Consider the following 27,380-nt stretch of genomic DNA (forward strand, 5'->3'; position numbering starts at 1 on the left):
TCACTAACAATTAGTGCCACCTACATCTTTTATGTTGTTTCCTGCATTGAGCATGTTTGTACGATATTGCACATTTAAGCCCATTATCCTAGATGCACTGAGCTCTCATGTTTACTTTTTGTTTTGTGTAAATCACAGAGCTTTAAGGTACTGGATTCTAAATCACGTGACTTATTACACAATCCATTCATACTGCACTGAAATTACGTTTCCTGTGTCAATTTACATGTCTGAAAGTCTTCTCCAGTATTACAAAGGGCTTAAGCAGTGGTCAGTAATACCCAGTGCAAAGATACCCTTTTGGTTCTATTTGTACAGGTTGGGCACTTGCACCTTTTGTAATACTTCAGACCACAGGAACTATTTAAACATATTTTCTTTTAGAAATTTGTTGGCTGGAAGAAACTTGAGAGACCCTCTAGGTATACTGGTAATACTTTTTTTGTAGCTTGCAGTCACATAGCGTCAGCTTAAAACAGTATACTGTATTATTTTCTGTCTGGTACACTTGACAACGCAAAAATTGGCTGGTGGAAATCACAGCCAGAACTGAGGTCCAGTGCAGGACTGACATGAATGAAATGCAACCTGCCATATTCTTCTGTGTACCTTAGGAACTTGCAGATGAGGAAATATTACTTCAAAAGTTGTAGGAAACTAATCTTGTCATTATTCCAGATATGTCCTACTATTATCTATAGATATAGTGCCTGTTAACAGAAGTAATGTTTATAAATGGTCACTGCATGTCAAGTGTTAATTTCCGTATGAGTTTCTTTTTCGGCCAGAAGACACACGTTCTTCTGGTTCAAACAATATGTTTTCTGTGATGCCCTCCATTATATTGTATGAAACACATTTTGATGATGTGCTGCTAATTTCCCACCGAAGTGGTGGAATTTTGGGTACAAATGAACAAGAATCACTTCTGATGGAGAATGGTCTCCCTGGAGACAAAAAATTAAATTTATTGCCTCTTTTTAACATAATGCATGAGAATTGTTCAAACAGCTTCATTATACCTAACAGCTTCATTATATCTAACACAGTTGTAGACCAATAGTCTGTTGCAGTGTGTTGAGTCTGCAGCTGCACCGTTCGTTCTGTAATAGCCAATGAGAGTACACAAGCTTGCAGTTGAGTCACATATTCATGTGACATGCCTAATCATCAGCAGGCTATTCGGGACCGTGCCAATACTCTTGTGGAGCAAGAGAATTTGACAGTGTCAGAGGCTGCGGCACAGTACGGCGCACTGTGCAATGGTGGATGAAACATTATTGAGATACTGGAGAATCCAGTTGGCATCTAGGAACTTTACTTTGACATGTAACAGCACTTGTCCAGGATAAAGAGCTTCTCAACACATCAAGGCAAAATCCTTTTTAAGAGCGGTGCAGTTGAAACAAACTACTACATTTGCTGGATCGCTGGATGTGGTTTGGCGCTGGCTTCAGGGTCTGGACTACTTAGCAAACATGTGGCTATCAAGAAGAGGCTCTATGATGATCATCACCAATTAGCATTGGTTGAGGACAGTGGGGCGGGATGAGTTTCCGTGGACATGGAGTGCTTCACACGATAGATGGTTGACTTGATGCTGTGCATTATACCCATATTATGATTAATAATATGCTCCCATCAGTGGAGTTATCTCCAGAGAGAGTATTCTGTTTCCAACAGGACCATTCCCCCACACATGTGTCAGGGATGATGCAGGAGTGATTTGCAGAACAGACATTTCTCTTCTTGATTAGTCTCCATTTGCCCAGACCGAAACCCTATTAAAAATATATGGGCACAGATTAAATGAGTGAAGCAAGAAAGCTGACCTGACCGTCTCCCTCCCACCCCACCCCACCCCTATCCAACCTGCCAAGAACCTGTGATGACCTTGACCTTTGGAACGTCGCTCTAGCTGCCTGGTAGGAGATGATGACAGGATATGAGAGATTTATTGTCCACTGCAAAAGCCGACTGCAGACAGTCGTTGAAGTTGAAGGCCTTTGGATGGGATATTAAATGGTAAAGAATCCACCCTTGCTGTGCCCTTTTGGTGGTTGAAAATATCTTAATAAGTACCGTGAACTGTTCATTCTAGTAATTTCGTAGTTCCTGCTGATTAAACAAGTTAATGGGACAAAAAAAAAAAAAAAACAAAAAAAAAAAAGCATAAGGCAAGATATGAACCAAACCTTGTTGCTAGGCAGTTGTCTGTTAGACCGCTGATTGTGCCACTGAGGAAACAACTACAGTATGCTACAGCTGCCAACATTCAGAAGAAACTTCTTACTGCTCTTGACTCCACACCACGAAATGAAGTGACATTACTAAGTCTGCAATGCTACGAATGACACGGTGCTATTTTTGTGCATGTTTATAAGGATGCTTTCTTGTTCTGAATGTCAAAAAGGTGTTAATCCGTCTACTACAATCACAATTACAAGTGTTCTTTACTGTTATGAGCAGATCTGTACAGCCTTTAATGTGGTTGGCTCGTGTGTAACATGGTGGGTACTTCAAATTTCAGTCACTGCCATTTTTTGTGCTGATAAGTGTACTTCCAAAATTTAAAAACTGTTCATTCATCCACACATCATGTTCCGTGAATCACATAATGAGAAAGAGCATTCAGGGGTGTGGAATGAGTCAACTTGTACATAAAGAGGCAGCAGTAGTAGCCGCACCTCGCTGCTTTTGTAAAGTGTACGGGCAAAAAAACGACTAGCATATAATGAGAATTATGGTAATTACTTGCAACTTGGAGAACTAGCTTCTTCAGCCACAGCAGCATTAGTGGTAGAAAAGAGATATGTTTCAAATTTGTTGTCATAATCTTGTGTAATTATATTATTACTGAAATTTGTGTTTTTGTATTATATTATATTAAAAAAAAAAAAAAAAAAAACTTTAAATGTTTTTCAGGGAAAACAGCGCCATCTTAAACCTACCAGCCGCTCAATTTGTAAAGCATACCGCAATAAACTGTGCCGCAGATTGCTTGATTTCTTGAAGAAGGGAAATACAAAAAAGAATCCCGAATTGATACACTTACTGATGCGGAGTTTTAATTTAACTTTGACTAACAGCCTCAGTAAAAACAAAGAGAAGCAACTCAGTCATTCTGTAAAATACTTGGATTTGTTTGTTCAAAATGCTGTACGTATGTTCATATTTTTTATTTAATTTGGTTTTAGTACGTGAACTTTGGTTTTATTCTCTTGTGCATGTCACTAAATGTGTTCATTGAATTTGGTAAACTTGTTGTTATTGATCTTACTACTGTGGTATTGAGAGCTTCATATGTTGTTTTTTTTCACAAGTTTTTTCAGCTGACTCAGCTCATTACTTTTTTTGTGTTTCTGTACAACACATTTTATTTCTTGTCATTGTGAAATAGTTTGGAGGCAGAATATTTATTCAACAAGTTTGTTGATGTGGCTGTTTTCTGCAGGAAGTAAAAAAAAAAAAAATTCATAGAGCATGCACTTCCATTTCACTTATGAAAAACTGACACAGGTAAAGCAGGGAAAAAATGTGAATAGAAGATTTATTTCTTAGTGTGATCTCTCAGATTTTCTCAGCATGATTGGCTGTCATTGTGCTTCCTGGTATTCTACCAAGTTGTCGTATCCATTTTATGCACAATATTTCGACAACTGCCCCAACCCTCTTCTTCAGATACTGTCTGTTTGGCTGTTATGTGTATTCTCTGCATGTACTTCAACCAGATTATGTTCTTTTTTATGCTTATCAGGAAATTTTCTTTTTGTGTGTCGTGGATAAAATAGCAAAAGTAATTAATGTGTAGTGTTTGTATTGTTTTTAACTGCATCCCGCTACCTGCTTAGATGAGCCATCTGAAATGAGTAATGATTCTCCTTGACTCCACATTATGTAGAAGGGCAAATTTGAATACTCACTGGTAGGGCATATCAGCCAAAGTGAAATAATTATCTTCAGTCTCTGTTTCACAACTCATGTTACTTCCTGCCCCCTAATGCCAGCTCCTCTGAATTTTCAAATTGCTCTGTAACATATGTCTCATCTTCCTGTTATGAATCTTTAGCAGGCTCCTCTCCTGTGCCACTTTTAATTCTGGTGACCTTATTTCATGAGATCATCGTATTTGCTAGAAAGTGCACTGAGAGGTGCTCAGCACTTACTGTTATTCGCAGAAATAATTATCCCCATCTTATTACAGATTGTAAGTCTGAAACTAATGCCGGTGCATAATATACAAATTTAATTTGGGAGTAAATCTGATGCATCATTAATTGTTTATTATTAGTTACTATGTTAACTGACACTGATAGGAAATATTAACGAATTGGTGCTGGTGATACCATACATGTCATCTTTTGGGGCCAGCTGCACCATTATTTTTATGTCTTCCGATTCATTTGTTCCTTGGTAATAATCTTCCAGTTTTTTTTTTTTTTTCAATTATTCGTGTAATGGTTTATGTTTTGTGCTTAACTAATGGCTGTATGCCACACTGTTGCTTTACTGGATTGACTACTTTTTTTTCAGTTGTCCAGTGCTAAGAACTCTGGCCCTCAGACAGAAGATGCCATTGCGTTGCTCTCCACAGTCCTTCGCCATCGCAGTAGGTTGGGGCGTTTTCTCCCTGCAGATTTTGTAACTACAGCTTGGGCAAAAGTTACAACAGATACTGCTGTATCTGTAGACAATGCACAGCTTCTACTGGAGAGTGCCACATTGGAGGAGTATACACACATTATTCAGAGTCTTGCATCACAGACTGTGAGTAAAAGTCTGTTTCTTTATGGTGCATACTTGGAACATTAGTTTGCAGTTGCTTATAATAAATCCTATTTTACAGTATTGTATTGATGGAAAAGACTTATATAATATTTAGTGCATGGTTCTGATAATCATAGCTCATGTGAATAATAATTAAATGAATCTTACTAAAGAGGGAAGAGTGTCAATGAAGTATGAATGATTTATTTTTCAAATGATGGACAAAGAAATAAACTTGCAGTTTGATCATTGCAACTGATTTAATGTCCTGATGATGAAAAAACTGGAGGAAAAAAAATGTAAACTTAGCTTCAGTTCAAAGGTTGGTCTGAACAACACAATGCTTTACTAGCATGCCCCAGTTTTCTTTACAAACTGTTATTCATGAAATAAAACAATCTACATAATAACACTACAGTAGTGAGAATGAACTCAGTTCATATGTTGTGCAGTGTAAAGCCTGTACGGTTCAGTCTTGAATATGAAAAATTTTTCTGTACATTAATGAAATGAATACACATTGCAGTTTTTTTCTTCAATTTATAGTTTGCAAATGATTAAATTTGAAAAGATACTTCTAGTCTACAACAGGATTTTTTTCAATCTGACAGTCTTTGTAATGTTAGTACATACTGACATTTCAGTCCTTGTAAGAGCATAGTCTAAGTGGCACTCAAAAAGTTCATGATGATTTTCTCATATTTGTTGCATGTGTAAATGAAGCTTACACACTTTTGCACAGCTTCATAAATACTGAAGGTAGGACTTTTCAATGTTATTGTCATTTTTCTTTTATTGATATATTTTTTGTATTTTTGAGAATCCAGATTCTTACTCATCTTACATCTAATTCATTATATGCAATAACTCCTCCACTACTGTAATATTATTTTGTAATGAGAACTAAATGTAGGATCTGCAGTTCCTTTCTCAATTTGCCTGATGACATCTGTTTTATTTTTGTTTGTTTATTTATTTATTTTATTTTAGGAAAGTAGGTTCATGGATATAATTAATGTCTGCCACAGCTTTATATGAACTAATGAAATACATTATTATTGTTAATTATACTCAGTAAAATATGTTGTCATTTGGCTCTATTTCAGAAAACAGCTGTTGCGTTATGTTCATCAGATGACATAGAGAGATGCCTCGTCCTTTGGTCGTCGGTGATAAAAAGTAATTTGAGCAGTGAAAAGAACAAAATAAGATGTATAACTCTGACCAATGTACTACAGCTTCTATTTTCATTTGTTTCTCTAAAAGTACCTGATACCTGCAAAAGAGACCTCCTGAAATTTTTTGAAGTTGCTATTAATTATAACAAAGAGGTAATCAGTTCATCACTTCATATTTGAGTCATTATTATAGATCTATCATAGGAACTGAATTATTATTATTGGGAGGATGCGGGAGGGGGGGGGGGGGGGGGAAGGGGGGTGGCAGATTGCCCTGTAAAGTTTAATTCTGGTGATTTCTGCGAGCAGTTATTCTATAACACTATGACAATTCCCATTTAGGGTTTTTGTTTTTTCATTTGTTTTGTTTCTAGTTCTCATGTGAAACACATATTTGACAAGTTGTTGTTTTGAGTCTTTACTCCTGGAAGTAAATAGAAATGACTCGCTCTTGAGGACACGCTACACAGAGATGTTAAATAAGAATGAGAGGAAAATGTGATTTCAGGACTGGTGTTTGAAAAGGAGTTTGAAAGCAAATGGGAATGGGAGGTGAATCTTGAATACACCATTTGTAATAATTTTCATTGCCAAAAATACACAGAGAGAAATTTTGTTAATTAAATGTTGATGAAACATGCCTTCCTCACTCCATTTTTCACTGGTCTTTCTTATTAGTTTATTTTATTTTAATGTGCTACATGTCAGTTTGCAAATACTTCAGCTATACAGATAAATTTCACAGTGTTGGCATAATACAACTCATCACTATCACACCCTATCCTCTTCATACATTGTTCTCACTTCCAACTTCTATTTCTCTCCTCTTGCCGCTTGCAAGCCCCACGGGGGGTCCCAACCCAGGTTCACCCCAGTCCAGACATAAAACCTAAATCTTGCCCCCCTATAATTGAAATGTTAATTGTGTTAATAGTCACCTGTAATACACAAATGACTTTTTATGATACTTTCTCCTAATTTTGATGCAGAGGGAGGAAGGAAAGGGAATCACAGAATAAATCTTCCATGCCAACTCGTATTCTGGAGGAAACCACCTTCTGCTGCTCTACTTTCATCTGTGCATGTTCTACATCTTCTTTTATTAATAATTTCAGTTCACTGTTCTCTGTAAGTCATTTCTTGTGACAATGTAACATATAAACCCATGTGTCAATGTGGTACCGGGACTGGGAATAGAGACGAGGGAAAGAGAGACAGTGAATGTGAAAATGAAATGGCCAAAGGGCTAGAATTGTGCATGGCCAGCCACCGTAGATGAGAGGTAAACACAGAAAAGCACTTTTCAGTCTATGTTAGTAATAATGTTCCACTAGGAATGAGTAAGGAAAGGCTAACAGTTATTTATTTTTTATTTTTTTATTTTTGGAACAGTGGAAGATCCAGGATGGAATGTAACAATATTATGAAAAGGATAGTTGCTACTCATCATATAGCAGCAATGCTGAATCACAGATAGGCACAACAAAAAGACTGTCAGAAAGTGAGCTTTTGGCCAAAGATGGGAGAGACAACCAGGTGGGGGTAAGGAGGAGTCTGGGGCAGGGAGAGGGAGGATAGCAGGATAGTGGTTGGGGATGGCAAAGTGCTGCTAGTGGGAGCATTCAGGTACAGGGTGGAGAGCAGGGCAGCTAGGTGTGGTCAGTAGGTTAGACGGAGGGTGGGGAAGATATGGGAGCAGCAGAGAGGAGAGAAGTAAAAAGACTGAGTGTGTTGGTGGAATAGAGGGCTGTGTACGGCTGGAATGGGAGCAGAGAAGGGGCTAGGTGGGTAAGGACAATGACTAATGAAGCTTGAGGTCAGGAGTGTTATGGGAACATATGATATATTGCAGGGAGAGTTCCCACCTGCGCAGTTCAGAAAAGCTGGTGTTGGTGGGATGGATCCAGTTGGCACGAGCTGTGAAGCAGTCATTGAAATGAGGAACGTTGTGTTCAGGGGGAAGTACTGTTATTGTGGAAAATACTGAATGTTCACCTGCATGACCAAATCCCTGGTCAGAATGTGACTTGCATGCTTACAGTTTTCCCTACGTGCTCCTGAATGGTTCATCAGAGACTACTGATCATTATGACACTAGATTCCACGTCAGTATATCTGGTGGTTTTCTGATTTCTTTTATTACGATATCCCGTCTGTACCTTTTCCACTACGATCCCAGGCCCAAGCACAATCCTACTCTTACATTTTGTAAATATGTTCTCCCTCAGTTCCACATGTAAATCAAAACCATATAACGTGTCAATGAGAATAAACCCAACTATCCATACATTAATAACTCTTTCCATCAAACAGTTCAACTAAATCAGCATCGATTACTTTATGACCAAAAAAAAAAAAAACTTTTTAAACATTCTACAAAATTCATTTATATATTTCTTCCAGCATTCAGGCTGTAGTTTTGATCTAAATTGAAACAGTCTCCCAAATAGATCATTACATACAGTAAAGATGATGTGACTTACCAAATGAAAGTGCTGGCAGGTCGACAGACACACAAACAAACACAAACATACACACAAAATTCAAGCTTTCGCAACAAACTATTGCCTCATCAGAAAAGAGGGAAGGAGAGGGAAAGACGAAAGGATGTGGGTTTTAAGGGAGAGGGTAAGGAGTCATTCCAATCCCGGGAGCGGAAAGACTTACCTTAGGGGGAAAAAAGGACGGGTATACACTCGCACACACACACATATCCATCCACACATATACAGACACAAGCAGACATATTTAAAGACAAAGAGTTTGGGCAGAGATCAAGTGTAACATGAGGTTGAAATGAAAATGAAAGATAAAAATATATGGGGAGAGATAAGGGTGAACTAGAAAATAACTGGAGATCTGGTATGAAAAAAGGCGAAAAAGTGTTGGTTAAGTTGATCCTGTGGTGAACTTGGGTTGGTAGACAGCGATGTGCATGAAGGTTAGGTGGTTGTGTTGCCGCTAAAACACGTTAAAGGGCGGAGAAATTCGGGAAAATTTCGAAAAAACGTGTAAATGTATTAAAAGGAGTGGTGGTGTGGTGAAAGATTACGAAAATGGGGCTAACAATTGTAAATAATGACGCTAAAACCTGTGGGGAGCAGCTAAAAATGACCAGTGATGTGCGAAAAACGGAAGTGGAAATAAAGTAAAAGTTATTAGAACTAGCCGAAATGATTGTTTAATACGTGAAAGCAGCTGTTATTGAACTAGAAACGGTGGATTTTATAGCAGCGGTATTGTTGAAAGCGCAAAATAAAAATTTTTTTGGTTATGGTTTGGAAGTGGGTTACGTATATATAGGCGGGATAAAATTGTATTACGGTAAAAAGGGGAAGGTGAATACAAAGTGAGACTACTGGTAAAAACAGAAAGAGAAAATAAAGGGAAAATAATACGACAGGAAAGATTTCGAGATGCAACAGCGACAATAACAAACGTAATTGTTGGGTTCAAATTAATGATATGGTTATAATAGAGGAAAACATTCCACGTAGGAGATATATATCTAAAAACAAAGATGATGTGACTTACCAAATGAAAGTGCTGGCAGGTCGACAGACACACAAACAAACACAAACATACACACAAAATTCAATCTTTCGCAACAAACTGTTGCCTCATCAGGAAAGAGGGAAGGAGAGGGAAAGACGAAAGGATGTGGGTTTTAAGGGAGAGGGTAAGGAGTCATTCCAATCCCGGGAGATCTGCCCAAACTCTTTGTCTTTAAATATGTCTGCTTGTGTCTGTATATGTGTGGATGGATATGTGTGTGTGTGTGCGCGCGAGTGTATACCCGTCCTTTTTTCCCCCTAAGGTAAGTCTTTCCGCTCCCGGGATTGGAATGACTCCTTACCCTCTCCCTTAAAACCCACATCCTTTCGTCTTTCCCTCTCCTTCCCTCTTTCCTGATGAGGCAACAGTTTGTTGCGAAAGCTTGAATTTTGTGTGTATGTTTGTGTTTGTTTGTGTGTCTGTCGACCTGCCAGCACTTTCATTTGGTAAGTCACATCATCTTTGTTTTTAGATATATATTTCCTACGTGGAATGTTTCCCTCTATTATAACCATTACATACAGTAAGTTTAAAATAACTTTATGCTGTTAATGTTGAAAATTCTGCTTCTGTTTTCTCAATGTCCACTAACAAATACAGTGAATCAAACAGTGAATCTATCTTTCCTTGAACTTTTTCTTCAGTCAGATTATTTACATTTACCTCCAATGTTGTAAAAGGGGACTCATTTCTTTGAAACATTTAGTCTTGCGCTGCTATCTGAAATTTGTTTCTGTTGTTCTGCAAATTCTCATTTAGTACATTCTTTAATTTGTTTCGTATCCATATTTACATTGTTCATTTACTTCATTCCTCACTCAATCACAATGGTTAATTACCTCAGAATGTAAATCGCCTTTTAAGTGAGTGTAGTGGATGTTTTAATTCTAAAAGGGTGAGTCAAATGAAAACCTTAAATTTGTAATGACAAATCAAAATTTCGGGCCATTTTCCTGTAAGTTGGTAAGCGCGCTACAGACAGCATGCAGAATGGCCTGTAGGTGGCAGCATAGTGCAGATGCACACATACTGTCTCAGTATTAATATAAAGATGGCCGCCCCTGTTGCGACTTTCACCAGGGAAGAACAGCGTTCTGTTGTTCAGTTTTTGCGTAGTGAAGGTGTGGAACCTACTGAAATTCATCGTCGAATGAAGGTTCAGTACGGTGATGCATGTTTGCCACAGCAGCAAGCCTATGAATAAAGTAGGAAGTTCGCAAATGGTGTGACTTCAGTGGAAGATGCTCCTCGTCCAGGTCAGGCACTACGAATTGTGACTCCACAGAACATTGCAGCAGTTGAAGCCATAGTGAAGGAAAACTGCCGAGTGACACTGAATGACATTGCAGCATGTTTACAGATTAGTCATGGGTCAGCACACCACATTGTGCATGATGTTCTCCAGTTTCACAAAGTGTCTGCAAGATGGGTGCCACGGCAGTTGACTCCTGAAATGAGAGAACGACCTGTTTATGCTTGTGAAGAACTTCTTCGGTGCGTTGAACGAGAAGGTGATGGCTTCCTTGCAAGAATCATTACTGGGGACGAAATCTGGGTTAACTTCCACCAACCGGAAACCAAGAGAGCGAGCAAGGAATGATGCCATTCTTCATCACCAAAACCAAAGAAGTTTCGAACAGGACCATCAGCAGGGAAGGTTATGCTGACTTTCTTTTGGGACAAAAAAGGCGTCACTTTGGAGCATTACATGCCCAGAGGGACCACTTTCACCAGTGCATCATACACAGGTCTCCTAAAAATCATCTGCGGCCTGCAATCAAATCAAAGTCACGTGGATTGCTGTCAGCAGGTGTCCTTTTGCAACATGGCAATGCATGGCCCCACACTGCCCGTACAACAGTTGCAACAATCACAGACCTGCGTTTTGAGTTTCTTCCTCATCCATCATACTCACCAGACCTTGACCCAACTGATTTCCATATGTTTTGACCACTCAAAGACGCAATGGAAGGAAAGAAGTTCCATTCTGATGAAGAGGTACGCCATGCGGTGCATGAGTGGTTGCGCGGACTACCAAAAGAATTTTTTTCTAAAGGAATTTATGCACTTTGTAAGCGCCAGAGGACTTGCATTGAGTGTGGGGGAGATTATGTTGAAAAGTGATACAGCTTTGTACCACTTCTGCACAATAAATAATATTTTAAAAAAATATTTAAGGTTTTCATTTGACTCACCCTCATAGTATGTTTCAACTTACCTGAGCCTTTTCTTGACATGGCTCAGCAATATTTTCTTCAAACTTCTTAATCTGTTGATATACCCTCTCATAAGTTGTACGTAATTTGTCAGTTACTGTAGTAGTTAACTGTCCTACAGTAGCATTTATCTGAGTAAAAGTGTTTTCAAACCTAACACTTTGAGCATTTAAATTAACATTGGTTTGTTCTTTCACTGTTTTCAGATCAGTCACTAGCTGTCCCATTTTGGCATTTAGGTCAGAAATACCTCATAAAATTGCTTCAATCCTTCTTGTTAATACTGTCATGAAGTGCAAATACTAGTACTTGAACCATACTTCCCCAGTTCACAATAATTACCAACACTTGCTTTGTAAATCACTTCTTAAAATTAGCTCGGTTCTCTTTCAACATAATGCAATATCATAAAAACAAAGATGATGTGACTTACCAAACGAAAGTGCTGGCACGTCGATAGACACACAAACAAACACACAAAATTCAAACTTTCGCAACAGTTGGAAAGACGAAACGATGTGGGTTTTAAGGGAGAGGGTAAGGAGTCATTCCAATCCCGGGAACGGAAAGACTTACCTTAGGGGGAAAAAAGGACAGGTATACACTCGCACACACACTCATATCCATCCACACATACACAGACACAAGCAGAAAAATGTCTGCTTGTGTCTGTGTATGTGCGGATGGATATGAGTGTGTGTGCGAGTGTATACTTGTCCTTTTTTCCCTCTAAAGTAAGTCTTTCCGCTCCCGGGATTGGAATGACTCCTTACCCTCTCCCTTAAAACCCACATCCTTTCGTCTTTCCCTCTCCTTCCCTCTTTCCTGATGAGGCAACAGTTTGTTGCGAAAGCTTGAATTTTGTGTGTATGTTTGTGTTTGTTTGTGTGTCTATCGATGTGCCAGCGCTTTCGTTTGGTAAGTCACATCGTCTTTGTTTTTAGGTATATTTTTCCCATGTGGAATGTTTCCCTCTATTAATGCAATATCATGTAAGACAGAAAAATAAAGTACAACTCACCTCGCTATGTTGTGCAGCATGCTGCATCATAATGTGAACTGCAGTGCACCATCTTATCTGTCGGTGACGCTGTGATGTAGTTGTGGAACTGTCTCCCACACTGCAAATTTCTGTGCAGTTTATTGGTCAGTCATTGCGATTATTTGCTGTCTGTCAAAGCAGATGGCTGTCAATCTTCCATTTCATCATCTTAAAAAAATCATCTTTGTTAGATAAAATGCTGTGACTTTTAATTGCATGTCATCAGCTACAAATTTCTTTTTAATAATTGCTCTTTAGAATGTAGATTAACATGCGCTCTTCCTTTCTTCAGTGAATTGTTCATTTGGTTGCCATTGGTAATGCCACAATCTCATGATAATTCTTCATGTAAAGTGGGTTATTCTTCTTAAATACTTTCGTCTAATGATCTCCCCTACCAGTTTTTGTTTTGTATTTTCTGCTTTCATCACACATAATGCCATACATTAGTCTCATTCAAAGTTTAAGTTTCCGTTACGCTTCCAGCCATCAACTTGATCCATGTCGTGCTCTTGATGTCACAAATGTGGTGTACTGGCATTGAAATATTAATTCAGTTCTTCTTACATTTATTCTTGACCTGGATACCCTTTGGCTCTCATATTTCTGATCAATTGATAGTTGTGGTGCTATTAAAGACTGTTACACTACATTTTTAATCACTACCGCATAACCAATGCAGTCCACCTTGAATTAATAACACATGTATTGACTTCTCCATTATATATGCAAGAAATTATGGCAAGACGTACTGACAGTGCTCAACATCAACCGTAGAATGAATCTCAGAAATCATATTTCATTTGTTTCTCACAGCTTAATTCTCCACTGTTAATGTATATTTGCCGCATCTTCAAGACAGGCCAGTGATTGCTGGAACTTTTATTTTCATGTCCAAGCAGGTACTCCCTCTCTCGAAGGTACTGCAATTGTTGTCCTACGTTGAAGACGTGCATCGTTCCTCAACATGGCTCATCCACATGCAAATAAAAATAACAATACTATACAATACCTGTACCTTTATATTCAATAGTTCATTTTCTATCTTAATTGCGAATATCATATACTGATAAGAAAGCATATGGATGCACATCACTTTTTTAAAATGATAAGTGCTAGCTCGGTACTGTTACAAGAGCCCCACTGTTTTCAGAGTGTGCTGTGCTTTTTCATGCCAGTATACTTATTAATAAGTGGTTTAAATTATACCACTTGGTGTACGGGCATTTGAACACTTCTTTTTCCTAGGCTGTATTTATTTACACTTGTGCCATAACATATGCATGAAAATGGCTGTGTATTCACACATTGTGCTACCATTTGTATTGGCCTACAAACTGTGCTGCCATAAGTAAACCAGTCAAACCATCAAGTACAGTAAACCTACACGAACAGTAGCACATTGTGTGAATACACTGTCGCCTTCATGCATGTGTCACCTTGTTCTAATCAATCTGTTCAGGTACTGCAGTATGTGGCATTGCAGTATTCTCACAAAAAAACGAAACTGTTTATGTTTAGAGACATATGTGTACTTTATGTTAATATACATAAAAACAAAGATGAGGTGACTTACCGAACAAAAGCGCTGGCAGGTCGATAGACACACAAACAAACACAAACATACACACAAAATTCAAGCTTTCGCAACAAACTGTTGCCTCATCAGGAAAGAGGGAAGGAGAGGGGAAGACGAAAGGAAGTGGGTTTTAAAGGAGAGGGTAAGGAGTCATTCCAATCCCGGGAGCGGAAAGACTTACCTTAGGGGGAAAAAAGGACAGGTATACACTCGCACACACGCACATATCCATCCACACATACAGACACAAGCAGACATATTTAAAGACAAAGAGTTTGGGCAGAGATGTCAGTCGAGGCAGAAGTGTAGAGGCAAAGAAGTTGTTGAGAGACAGGTGAGGTATGAGTGGCGGCAACTTGAAATTAGCGGAGATTGAGGCCTGGCGGATGACGAGAAGAGAGGATATACTGAAGGGCAAGTTCCCATCTCCGGAGTTCGGATAGGTTGGTGTTGGTGGGAAGTATCCAGATAACCCGGACGGTGTAACACTGTGCCAAGATGTGCTGGCCGTGCACCAAGGCATGTTTAGCCACAGGGTGATCCTCATTACCAACAAACACTGTCTGCCTGTGTCCATTCATGCGAATGACCAGCAACAAACTGTCCATTCGCATGAATGGACACAGGCAGACAGTGTTTGTTGGTAATGAGGATCACCCTGTGGCTAAACATGCCTTGGTGCACGGCCAGCACATCTTGGCACAGTGTTACACCGTCCGGGTTATCTGGATACTTCCCACCAACACCAACCTATCCGAACTCCGGAGATGGGAACTTGCCCTTCAGTATATCCTCTCTTCTCGTCATCCGCCAGGCCTCAATCTCCGCTAATTTCAAGTTGCCGCCACTCATACCTCACCTGTCTCTCAACAACTTCTTTGCCTCTACACTTCTGCCTCGACTGACATGTCTGCCCAAACTCTTTGTCTTTAAATATGTCTGCTTGTGTCTGTATGTGTGAATGGATATGTGCGTGTGTGCGAGTGTATACCTGTCCTTTTTTCCCCCTAAGGTAAGTCTTTCCGCTCCCGGGATTGGAATGACTCCTTACCCTCTCCTTTAAAACCCACTTCCTTTCGTCTTCCCCTCTCCTTCCCTCTTTCCTGATGAGGCAACAGTTTGTTGCGAAAGCTTGAATTTTGTGTGTATGTTTGTGTTTGTTTGTGTGTCTATCGACCTGCCAGCGCTTTTGTTCGGTAAGTCACCTCATCTTTGTTTTTATATATAATTTTTCCCACGTGGAATGTTTCCTTCCATTATATTGATATTATGTTAATATACGGTATATCTAAAGTAAGAATTGTTGCTGATGAAATTGATACGAAAGATTTAATAAAACACGCTTGAGTTGTTGCTACCAGTAGTTTAGGTAGTGCCCTGTACTTCAAATCCTTTTGTATTTTTAATATTAGTCTCTAACATTCCACGTACCGGATGGTTCTAATTAAAATGCAGCTTCTCATGGATATGCAGTGTGGGCTGTAATTGTCATATGGCAGTGGCACTTGATAGATATGCTAATGAGTAATTGATTTACACTAGAAAAAAATTGGTTCCAATTTTGGCCATTAGGTGCAAATCTGTCTGTGTACAGCATCTTTTCTACATCTCTGATGAACAAATTGTGTGAGCAGCAGTTAATAATAAAATCAGTGTTTATGCCTTTCTTACTTGTTTGACCTTTTCTGCCCATGTACCATTCCTAATATATTACATATGGGAACATTTCTATGAGTCTTTCTTGCATTTGCAGCACCAGGTTTGCGCCTGGTATGGATATGACATGTAATGCATGATGGAGCAGAAAAAAATACTGTTTTTCAGTTATATATTAATGTTAAAATGCATTGCTTGTGCATAAATGTATTTTAACCTGTTGTTTTATTCATCTTCCAGGTGCAGCTTGTACCAGTAGTTCTGGATCTCTGCCTGACAATAGTTTTACGAGCTGAATTATCATTGATTGGCAGTGTGTCTGAGATGGTAGACATTTCAGATATGTGCCTACAGCTGCTTATGGCAATGATGATAAAATGGGAGGTTCATGTCATGGATCGTGTGCCACTTTTGCTTCTATGTGTGAGAAATTTGATTTCTGCTATTGCTGAAAGAGCGGATGTCACATGTAATCACGAGTATTCTGTGTCGGAATTGGCAATGTTAGCTACATGCTGCCACAAACTTGAAAAGTGAGTGACATTTTAATGTTATCTGTACCAAACCAGGTTTTATGAATGATGTGTTAGTTCTGACTTTCTCACATCTAAATTGTGAAAACTATGTATTTCAACTTATTACTTCAAAATTATATTCAGATACAAATATATTAGAATGTAAATTATTCAGGAGAATAGTAGAGATGTTGAGTCATCCAAAGGCACACAAACAAGACTGAAAATTTGGATGACACCTCAAAGGGAGGCAGCAAGTATACAATATAGGAATTCATGGCAGAGATGCTGCAGGTGAACTTAGTCAACAGAATTGGTGGGTTTGTGCAGCAGACAATGGGGATGATGTGGGGGGGGGGGGGGGGGGTCAGAAAATGGGAGACGATGTGGCTGCAGGGGATTGCCTGAGGTTGAGGTCAGGAATAAAGAGAATGAAGGATGTTTTGCATGGGTATCTCCCATTTGCGTAGTTCAGAAAGGCTGATGGTATGGGCAGGGATCCATATGGCACTGTTTGTGAAGCAACCATTGAAACTGAGCATGTTGCGTTCAATGGTATGCTCTGCAACTGAGTATCGAATGCTGCGCTCGGCCACAGTTTAGCAGTGGCTATTACTTTGGGTGGATAGTTTGTTGGTGGTAATGCCCACCTAAAATACCGTGCAGCAATTGCAGCAGAGCTGGTATATGACATGGCTGCTTCAAGAATGGCCCTGCCTCTGTTGGGATAGGATAAGGCTGTGACTAGACCAGAGTACGATGTGCTGAGTGTTTGAATTGGACAGATCTTGAACCTGGCTCTTCCACAGGGATATGACCCATGTTGCAAGGCTTTGGGATAGGGTGTGGCATAAAGATGTATGTGATGGATGGGTAGCAGACTATCACTTTAGGACGGATGTGAAGAGTTGTGGGTAGGATGTCCATCATCTCAGGGCACAATGATAGCTAGTGAAAGCCATGATGAAGGACATGCTCTTGTCATCCAGCACCTCCAATCAATTGCCTACAGCATATCCTCATATAATTATAGATACAAACTGCTCCCGTTACTGACTCTTGACCATGCCCACCCCATTACCATCGGGATTGCTATTCGCTAGTGTTGATTCTACCTCCCTGTACACCAACATCCCCTTTGCCAATGGCCTTGCTGCTATTCAGCACTACCCCTCCCAATGTCCTTCTTGCTCGAAGCCATATATGTCTACCCAATTACATCCTCACATGTACTTACTTTCCCTTTGAGGGGAAGACACGTTTTAAAAAATTCGCAGCATAACCATTGACACATGGGTGGCTCCCTCCTATTCATTTTGTTTATGGGCTATCTAGAAGAAACTTTCCTAACCACACAAAACCCCAAACCCCTTGTCTGTTTCAAGTTCATTGATGGGCCAAGAAATCCTGCCGGAGTTCTCCACAGCCTTCTCTCCTGTTCCCTTCACCCCAGAGCCGGCTCCTTGTAGATTGCAGCAGGTGCCATGAACTGCACTTTGAACATCACAGCCAGTGAAGAACCAATGGCTACCTGGGCACCAGTCTTCTACTTCTACTGGTAGTTCTATGCTTGTACCGAGAGTTCTGTGTTGCTCATTGGTGCCAGACATCACTCCTAGTTGTTGATAGTTTGCTCTGCTGGCAAACATTCAGTGTATATAGACACACATCCATGCCAGGCCTCTACTTACTGCTAGCTAAGGCCATAGCAGTTGTCAACAGTGTAGCAGTTCTTCAGAATAAGTTGAGTACAATATATTTATTCAAACTGCCTTTGTGTCAACTAATCTTTTGCTTGCCTGTTCAGATTCTTACAGCAACAGATCTTTGGCTATCTTCCACCCATTTGTGGTTACCAGTGCGCAACAAAACACTAACAATCAACATTACCTACATTTTGGAAGCTGTTATCCCGTCCACGCCAAAAAAATCCCTCCCATATCATCTGGCCATATGTGGATGATGCCTCTACAGCACGAGAGTTCCCTTGCCTAGGTCTCATTAAGGCCTTCGCAGACAGGCACTATCGCCCAAACCTAGCTCTCAAACACAGTTTCTCATGCCATGTCCTCATACACCCATAATCCTCCAACCACCCTTAAGAACTAGTTGTAAAGGAGCACATCACTGATCACTCATCATCCCAGACTGGAGCAACTTAACCATGTTCATTGCCAGAACTTTGACTATTTGTTGTCATTCCCGCAAATGAGAGACATCCTACCCACAGTCATTCTACCCCTCCTAAAGTGGTATTCTGCTGCCTACCCAACATACACAAATTCCTGATCTGTCCCTCTGCCACACCAATTCCCAACCCTTTGCCACATGGGTCACATCCCTGCATAAGACCCACGTGCAAGACCTGCCTAATTACCCAGCCAGCACTTCCTGTTCCAGTCCTGTCACAGGCATATCCTGTCCCACCAGAGACAGGACCACGTGAAAGCAGCTATATCGTATACAGGCTATGCTGCAATTTGTGCACTGCATTTTATGTGTGTATGACCAACCAACAATCTGCCTGAACAAATGGCCACCGCCAAATTGTGACCAAGAATACAGTTCACTATCCAGTTGCAGAACACGCTGCTGAACACAACATGCTCTTTTCCAATGACTGCTTCAGAATCTGTGCCTTCTGGATCTTTCCTCCTAACCTCAGCTTTTCTTAATTACGTAGATGGCAGCTACCATGGCAGCACATCCTTTTTTCTCATAATACTACTGGCCTCAATCTCTGCTAACCACCAGCACCCTCACCCTCTTCGCGCAAACCTGTCTGATTGCTAGCGTGCTGGCTGGCCACATGCAGCTGTGACTTCTCCAGTGTTGAAGACGCAAACACACTCATTCAAGATGATTGATGGATCACAATGAAGCACCTCGCTGCACAAAAGGATGTCTCTATTGGTAGTGCTGTCATACTCGTCCACTAGTTTGGTACTCAAATGTGTGTGCCTGCTGGATTCCTTGCTGCCTAACAGCAATGAAGGACCATATGAGCCGAGCTACTAGTGTGATATGAGGTTGATTGTGACAATTTTTTCTCAAACATCATCACAGGCAGTGAAACATGGGTTCATCACTTTGACGTAGAAACAAACATCACCTCTTCTCTGAAGAAGAAAATGTTGAAAGCTGCACCTTTAGCCAGTAAAGTCATGGCGAGGGTCTCTTGGGACTCCGAAGAGGTAATTCTGTTTGATGTGTTCCCCCCTCCCCTGTCATGGTGAAATGATCAACTCTGAAGTGTATTGTGCTACCTTCAGGAAATTGAAGAAATTACTTCAGTATGTTTGTCACCACAGAAATGCAACAAACTTCTCCTTTTCCATGACATAGCAAGACCTCACACAAGTTTACACATCTGAGAGGAGATCACAAAACATCCTTAGACTGTTTTTCCTCATCCACCCTACAGCACAGACCTTGCACCTTCTGAGTTCCATCTGTTTGGCCCAATGTAGGATGCACACTGTGGGATGCAGTACATGGCTGATGGGGAGGTTATTGATGCAGCAAGGTATTGGTTCTGATGTCAACCAATAGAGTGCTACCATGCAGACACGCAGGCCCTCCCAGTAAGGTGGTGTAAGGCTGTCACATTGAACAATGATTATGTTTAAAAATAGGATTTTTTAAACCAGAAAAGTGGGGAATAATATGGTGCATTGAAATCCTAAGTAAAAGCAACCTGCTTGTAGGGAAAAAGAAAGTGTTGCATTTCTTATTGGATACCCATCATATTTTCTTTTGTGTTGTCAATAACACACATGAACATTCAGTATAGTCTGCCATATTTAACTTATAGAGTGATCCTTGTTGTTTTAATTCATATCACAGTGCACTCTTTGTAAAAATGTAATGATAAACTTCTCTTACATTTCCCTTATGTATCTTGCAGAAGGGCATCTATCATTACATTGACACTATGTGCAGATATAGAACTACCTCAAAACATTGTGTTTCCATAACATACCGGAATGTCATTAGCCATAAAACTATATCATGAAGGTTATGTTCCTGACATTAAATCTCTCACCAATTATTTCGGAACAACTACTGAAACTTTGTTGGTGGAATGAATATCCGTCCTGCATTGTATATGATGACATTGTGATCTTTTTTTGGGAGAGGATGAAGGAGGTTTGAATAATGAAGATTGTGTTTGTATAATGAATGAAGATAGACAAAAGACGAGACAAATTAGAAAGAGAGGAGAGGTGCCGCAATGAAAAGGGGTGATGTATGCATTTAGAGTTGCATCCACCTATCTGCTAAACCAAGGTTTCATGCTTTTCACTGAGCCAAGATGTCAATGTACTAATATCAGTTCACAGTTTGGTATTATATGGCATGCTAAGAGTTTACAATTGGAGAAAAGAGTGATTAACAGATTTTTTATAAATTTTTTGTGCAGAGCTAACAGTGATTTGCAGAAATGACCTAAGCAGGACTGCTGACATAACTTTACCATTTTGTTGGAATTTAACCCTACTGGAGACAACAATGAACTAAACTTTGCTTTGTAGACTGTATCTTTTGGGAATGTAGTGGTGTGTCTCAGGAAGATGTATCCAGTATCATCCTTACTGTGGCGCTCATTTTTTCAAGTTCAATTTTTTCTTTGTGATACCCCATGTTTGATACCATTGCACAAAAAAGTATTGTGCATGATTTGGCCTACATAGGAAAAGAGAGAGGGATGCCTCGCAGTTCTCATATTTGAAGAAAAAGAAAGACAAATCACACAAATACTTATTTATCTTTTACCTAAAAATATTTTTATTTCTTTCCGCTTAACTATAACTATTGTTATTTTGTCTTTGTTTAATAGCTAGATGTAGAGGGTCAGATCATTCACAACTTTAATAGCTAGACATGGAGGGTTGATGAAATATACGAAGGTACTACATACAACATTTATGAGGCATATATTTGTTTTTAAAATCACTTATTCTTTGATAAAGTTCCTCTTTATGCCCTGGAAACTCATGCCAGTACTCAGATACAACCTGAAGAATACACTGCTTCTGTTTCTTGTATTTTGTAGTCCTCCTTGAGCTAGACACATCTACATCTACATCTACATGGATACTCTGCAAATCACATTTAAGTGCCTGGCAGAGAGTTCATCGAACCACCTTCGCAATTCTCTATTATTCCAATCTCGTATAGTGCGTGGGAAGAACAAACACCTATATCTTTCCGTACGAGCTTTGATTTTATCGTGCTGATTGTTTCTCCCTATGTAGGTCCGTGTCAACAAAATATTCTCGCATTCGGAGGAGAAAGTTGGTGATTGGAATTTCATGAGAAGATTCCATAGGAACGAAAAACGCCTTTCTTTTAATGATGTTCAGCCCAAATCCTGTATCATTTTAATGACACTCTCTCCCGTATTTCGTGATAATACAAAACGAGCTGCCCTTCTTTGAACTTTTACGATGTGCTCTGTCAGTCCTATCTGGTAAGGATCCTACACCCGCAGCAGTATTCTAAAAGAGGGTGGACAAGTCTAGTGTAGGCAGTCTCCTTAGTAGATCTGTTACATTTGCTAAGTGTCCTGCCAATAAAACGCAGTCTTTGGTTAGCCTTTCCCACAACATTTTGTATGTGTTCCTTCCAATTAAGTGGTTTGTAATAGTAATTCCTGGGTATTTAGTTGAATTTACAGCCTTTAGATTTGACTGATTTATCGTGTAACTGAAGTTTAACGAATTCCTTTTAGCACATGTGGGTGACCTCAACTTTTCGTTATTTAGGGTCAAGTGCCAATTTTTGCACCATTCAGATATCTTTTCTAAATCTTTTGCACTTCGTTTTGAACTTCTGATGACTTAATTAGTCGATAAATGACAGTGTCATCTGCAAAGATCCTGAGATGGCTGCTCAGATTGTCTCCCAAATCGTTTATATACATAAGGAACAGCAAAGGTCTTATAACACTACCTTGAGGAACTCCAGAAATCACTTCTGTTTTACTCGATGACTTTCCGTTACTACGAACTGTGACCTCTCTGACAGGAAATCACAAATCCAGTCACACAACTGAGATGATATTCCATAAGCACGCAATTTCACTACAAGCGCTTTGTGTAGTACAGTGTCAAAAGCCATCCAGAAATACGGAATCAACCTGAAATCCCTTGTCAATAGCACTCAACACTTGATGCAAATAAAGAGCTAGTTGTGTTTCACAAGAACGATGTTTTCTAAACCCATGTTGCCTATGTGTCAATAGACCGTTTTCTTCAAGGTAATTCATAATATTTGAACACAATATATGTTCCAAAAATCCTGCTGCATATCGACGTTAATGATATGGACCTGTAATTAAGTGGATTACTCCTACTACATTTCTTGAATATTGGTCTGACCTGTGCAGCTTTCCAGTCTTTTGGTACGGATATTTTGTTGAGCGAATGGTTGTATATGGTTGTTAAGTATGCAGCTAATGCATCAGCATACTCTGAAAGGAACCTAACTGATATACAGTCTGGACCAGAAGACTTACTTTTAGTAAGTGATTCAAGTTGCTTCACTATGCCAAGGATCTTTACTTCTACATTATTCATGTTGGCAGCTATTCTTGATTTCTCTTTTGGAATATTTACTTCGTCTTCTTTTGTGAAGGCATTTCGGAAGGCTGTGTTTAGTAACTCTGCTTTGGCAGCGCTGTCTTCGATAGTGTGTACATTGCTATTGCGCAGAGAAGGCATTGATTGTTTCTTGCTGTTAACATACTTCACATACAACCAGAATCTCTTTGGATTTTCTGCCAGGTATTGAGACAAAATTTCGTTGTGGAAACTGTTATAAGCGTCTCGCATTGAAGTCTGCGCTAAATTTCGAGCTTCTGTAAAAGATAGCCAATCTTGGGGATTTTGTGTCTGTTTAAATTTGGCATGTTTGTTTTGTTGTTTCTGCAACAGTGTTCCGACCCGTTTTGTGTACCAAGGAGGATCAGCTCCATTGCTTGTTAATTTATTTGGTATAAATCTCTCAATTGCTGCCAATACTATTTCTCTGAATTCAAGCCACATCTGGTCTGCACTTATATTATTAATTTGGAAGGAGTGGAGATTGTCTCTCAGGAAGGCGTCAAGTGAATTTTTATTTGCTTTTTTGAATAGGTATATTTTTAGTTTATTTTTTGAGGATATGGAGGTTACAATATTCAATCTCGCTGTGACAGCCCTGTGTTCACTAATCCCTGTATCCATTTTGATGCTCGTTATTAACTCAGGATTATTTGTTGCTAAGAGGTCAAGTGTGTTTTCACAACCATTACTATTCTCGTGGGCTCATGAACTAACTGTTCAAAATAATTTTCAGTGAATGCGTTTAGCACAATTTCAAATGATGTTTTATGCATACCTCCAGAATTAAACATGTTTTTTCGCCAACACATCGAGGGTAAAATAAAGACACCACCAACAATAATCATATGAGTTGGGTACGTGTTTGAAATCAAACTCAAGTTTCCTTTGAACCTTTCAGCAACTGTATCATCTGAATTGGTAGGTCAGCAAAAGGATGCAATTATTATTTTAATCTGATTACCAACAATGACCTCTGTCCGTACTAACTCACAGGTACTATCAGTTTCGATTTCGCGTCTAGATAAACTACTTCTAACAGCAACAAACACGCCACCGCCAACTGGTTTCGCCTATCTTTTTGGAACACCATTAGGTTCTTTGTACAAATTTTGGCTGAGCTTATTCCTGGCTGTAGCCAGCTTTCAGTGCCTATAATGATTTGAGCATCAGTGCTTCCTATTAGCACTTGGAACTCTGGTACTTTCCCAACACAGCTACGACAATTTACAACTGTTATACCTATGGTTCCTGTATCAATGATCTTCCTGTGTTTGGCCTGCACCCCTTGTGACTGAAGCCCTTCTTGTGTTTTCCTGAGACCCTCTAACCTAAAAACTGCCCGGTCCACACCCCCCCCCCCCCCCCCCCCCCCCCTGCTACCCGTGTAGCCGCCTCCTGTGTATAGTGGACACCTGACCTATTCAGTGGAACCCGAAACCCAACCACCCTTTGGTGCAAGTCAAGGAACTTGCAGCCTACACGGTTACAGAACCGTCTGAGCCTCTAATTCAGACCCTCCACTCGGCTTTGTACCAGAGGTCCGCAATTGGTCCTGTCGACTATGCTGCAAATGGTTAGCTCTGCTTTCATCTTGCAAGCAAGACTGGCAGCCTTTACCACTTCTGTTAGCAGCTCGAAACCAGAGAGAATCTATTCTGATCAAAACTGACACAAATCATTGGTACTGACGTGAGCAACCACCTGCAGTTGGCTGCATCCTGTGCTCATCATGGTATCCGGGAGGACCCATTCCACGTCTGGATTGACTCCACTGGGTACGCACACGGAGAGCACATTGGTTTTCTTTCCCTTCTTGGTGCCATGTCCCTAACGTTGGAGCTCCCAACTATCAATAATCCCACCCTCTGTGATTGTTCGGATCTTGCAGCCTGAGAGGTTTTCCTCTGAAGCAGGACAGGCGACAGCATGTGCCTCAGCGACAGTGTCAGTTGCCTGCAACGTGTTTGTCAGGCAAACCCGGGAGGCCTTATGTGCGGCCATCTGGGAAGTCTTTCACTGTCTGCTACACCCCGGGCGACCTCCCACTTGACCACAGGTGAGGGGTCAACCACAGTGTGAGCAGTAACTGGGCTGGCCACTGGTGAGGGCTGATCGGCGGACTTGGACGTGCTGAACATCTGTTGGATAGCCACGGCCGGCCCATAACAGTGGTGCCCATCAACTGCAGCCGCAAGCTGTGTAACCGAGGCCATCACAGTCTGGAGCTAAGAGTGAAGTGTCACCAACTCGGCTCACATCCACACACAACAATCGCAGTCCCTGCCCATACTAAAGACCATGGAAAACTGAACTATACAGATAATCGGACTATCGGCACATGCTGCACAACTCTACTGTAGACCCTGACGAAAATGCAGGAACTATGTCTAATAAATTAGATTAATATGCAGAGATTCAAAAACCTAACTACCGAAGCACTCAGGTGAAACTAAATAATTCGCCACTGGTTAGGAACTTGTAATATGTCACAAAATCGGTTTACTTTCCGATGCAAACGAAAACACGAGAACTGTGGCTGTTAGATATAAAATTAACATGAAGAAACTCAAGAAACTAAACTATTAAAGCACACAGATGATACTGTAAAACTCGCTTCTAGTTAGGAACTCACAAATGTCACAAAATCAGTTACTTCCCTGTTGCTGCTTGTGTCTCGGCTGGCTGCTACTGCCTGACTGACTGGCAACTCGTGCTACAAAAATCTACTGTAGACCTTGACAAAAACGCAGGAACTGTGTCTAATAAATTAGATTAACATGTAGAGATTCAAAAACCTAACTACTGAAGCACTCAGGTGAAACTAAATAATTCTCCCAGATTAGGAACTTGTAATATGTCAAAAAATTGGTTTACTTTCTGATGCATACAAAAATGCTAGAACTGTGGCTATTAGATATTAAATAAACATGCAGAAACTCAACAAACTAAACTATTAAAGCGCACAGATGATGATATAAAATTCTCTCCTGCTTAGGAACTCGTAAAAGTCACAAAATTTGTTACTTCTCTGTTGCTGCCTGTCTCTCGACCACCTGCTACTGACCTGCCTCAGCCAGATCGTTCACAACTCTGTTTAATAGCTAGATGTAGGGCATTAGATCATTCACAACTTTGTTTAGTAGCTATATGTAGAGAGTTGATGAAATCTTTATTTTCGTGCCACTGTGAAGGGCTTGTCTTAGGGAGCCAGTCACTCAAAGCAAATCTGACAAAAAATACTCTTATTTTATAAGAAACTAACTGTTCTGTGGTATTATTGACAATTTGATTGGTTTCTATTTGAATCCATTTAATAATTTTGTCTGATGGGTGAATTCAGTAAATTACTATTTTAATTTTCACTCAGAAGACCAGTTGCGATCGTCAAGGCAGCAGTTGTTGTAAATGATTGTCAGTTTTGTAAAGCCAGATAAGAATGATCACTATCCACACCATGTTCCATATGAAATTTTTAAAGAAGTTGTAATCAAAAAAATAGTGCTTTGCTTTCAGAAAGGGCACATAACCATGCTTTGACTTACATAGGAAGTAGGAAAATATGGGGCACAGAACCATGCTTCGACATACATAGCGAGTAGGAAAATATGAATATCACAAATTGTTTATTCTTCTTGTACTCATAATTCAAATTTGTCAAGCAATATAAACATTTTGAATAGCTTTTGTCATCCATCTTACATATTGGATAGCCCCTGGAGCGCAGGGAGATATTCTACGAGATGATGCTGCAACAAGATGTATCACAATTAATGCTATTACTTTAATATAATACCCTGTAGGCTGCGGGTATCTCAAAGGAGACTAGGGTGGGCAGGTGGCTAGGACAGGACAGTGGTTTTGTCTGGTGGGACTGGTAGAGAGAGGTGGGATGCAGAAAGTGGGGTTGGGGCGAATAGCTGGCAGCTAGGAGGGAGGTAGCAGGTTTGCTGGCTAGAAAAGTCGGAGGGAGGGGTGGCAGTTGCAATGGCTAGACATGCAATTCCCGGGTACTGGACACAGGATGCAGTGCGCGACAAAGGTGATGTGGAGATGTGTATTGGGAGGGGATGACAGGACAGGCGAAGGAGAAATTGTTGTGTAAAGCATGTGGAGACAATAGTTTTCTGAAGACTGAGGTCAGGAGTGTTACACAAGCAAAGGATATGTTGCTAGAATAATTCCCATTTGCGTAGTTCAGATAAGCTGTTAGTGGAGAGGCATGTGAAGCAGCCACTGAACTCGAGCATGTAGTGCCACTCGGTGA

The 27,380-nt window shown here is 40.1% G+C and overlaps 1 protein-coding gene across 2 annotated transcripts in view; it reads left to right on the top strand.

Moving 5' to 3' along the window:
- Positions 1-27,380, top strand: part of LOC124596012 — a 137,879-nt gene that overhangs the window by 90,049 nt on the left and 20,450 nt on the right. For both annotated transcript variants that reach the window (XM_047134967.1, XM_047134966.1), the window contains exons 9-12: positions 2,926-3,159; positions 4,534-4,767; positions 5,874-6,098; positions 16,234-16,526. In XM_047134967.1, the coding sequence (XP_046990923.1) occupies positions 2,926-3,159; positions 4,534-4,767; positions 5,874-6,098; positions 16,234-16,526 (986 nt within the window). The remainder of the gene's footprint in view (positions 1-2,925; positions 3,160-4,533; positions 4,768-5,873; positions 6,099-16,233; positions 16,527-27,380) is intronic.

The sequence above is a fragment of the Schistocerca americana genome, chromosome 2 (genome assembly GCF_021461395.2).
Source record: "Schistocerca americana isolate TAMUIC-IGC-003095 chromosome 2, iqSchAmer2.1, whole genome shotgun sequence".
NCBI lineage: Eukaryota > Metazoa > Arthropoda > Insecta > Orthoptera > Acrididae > Schistocerca > Schistocerca americana.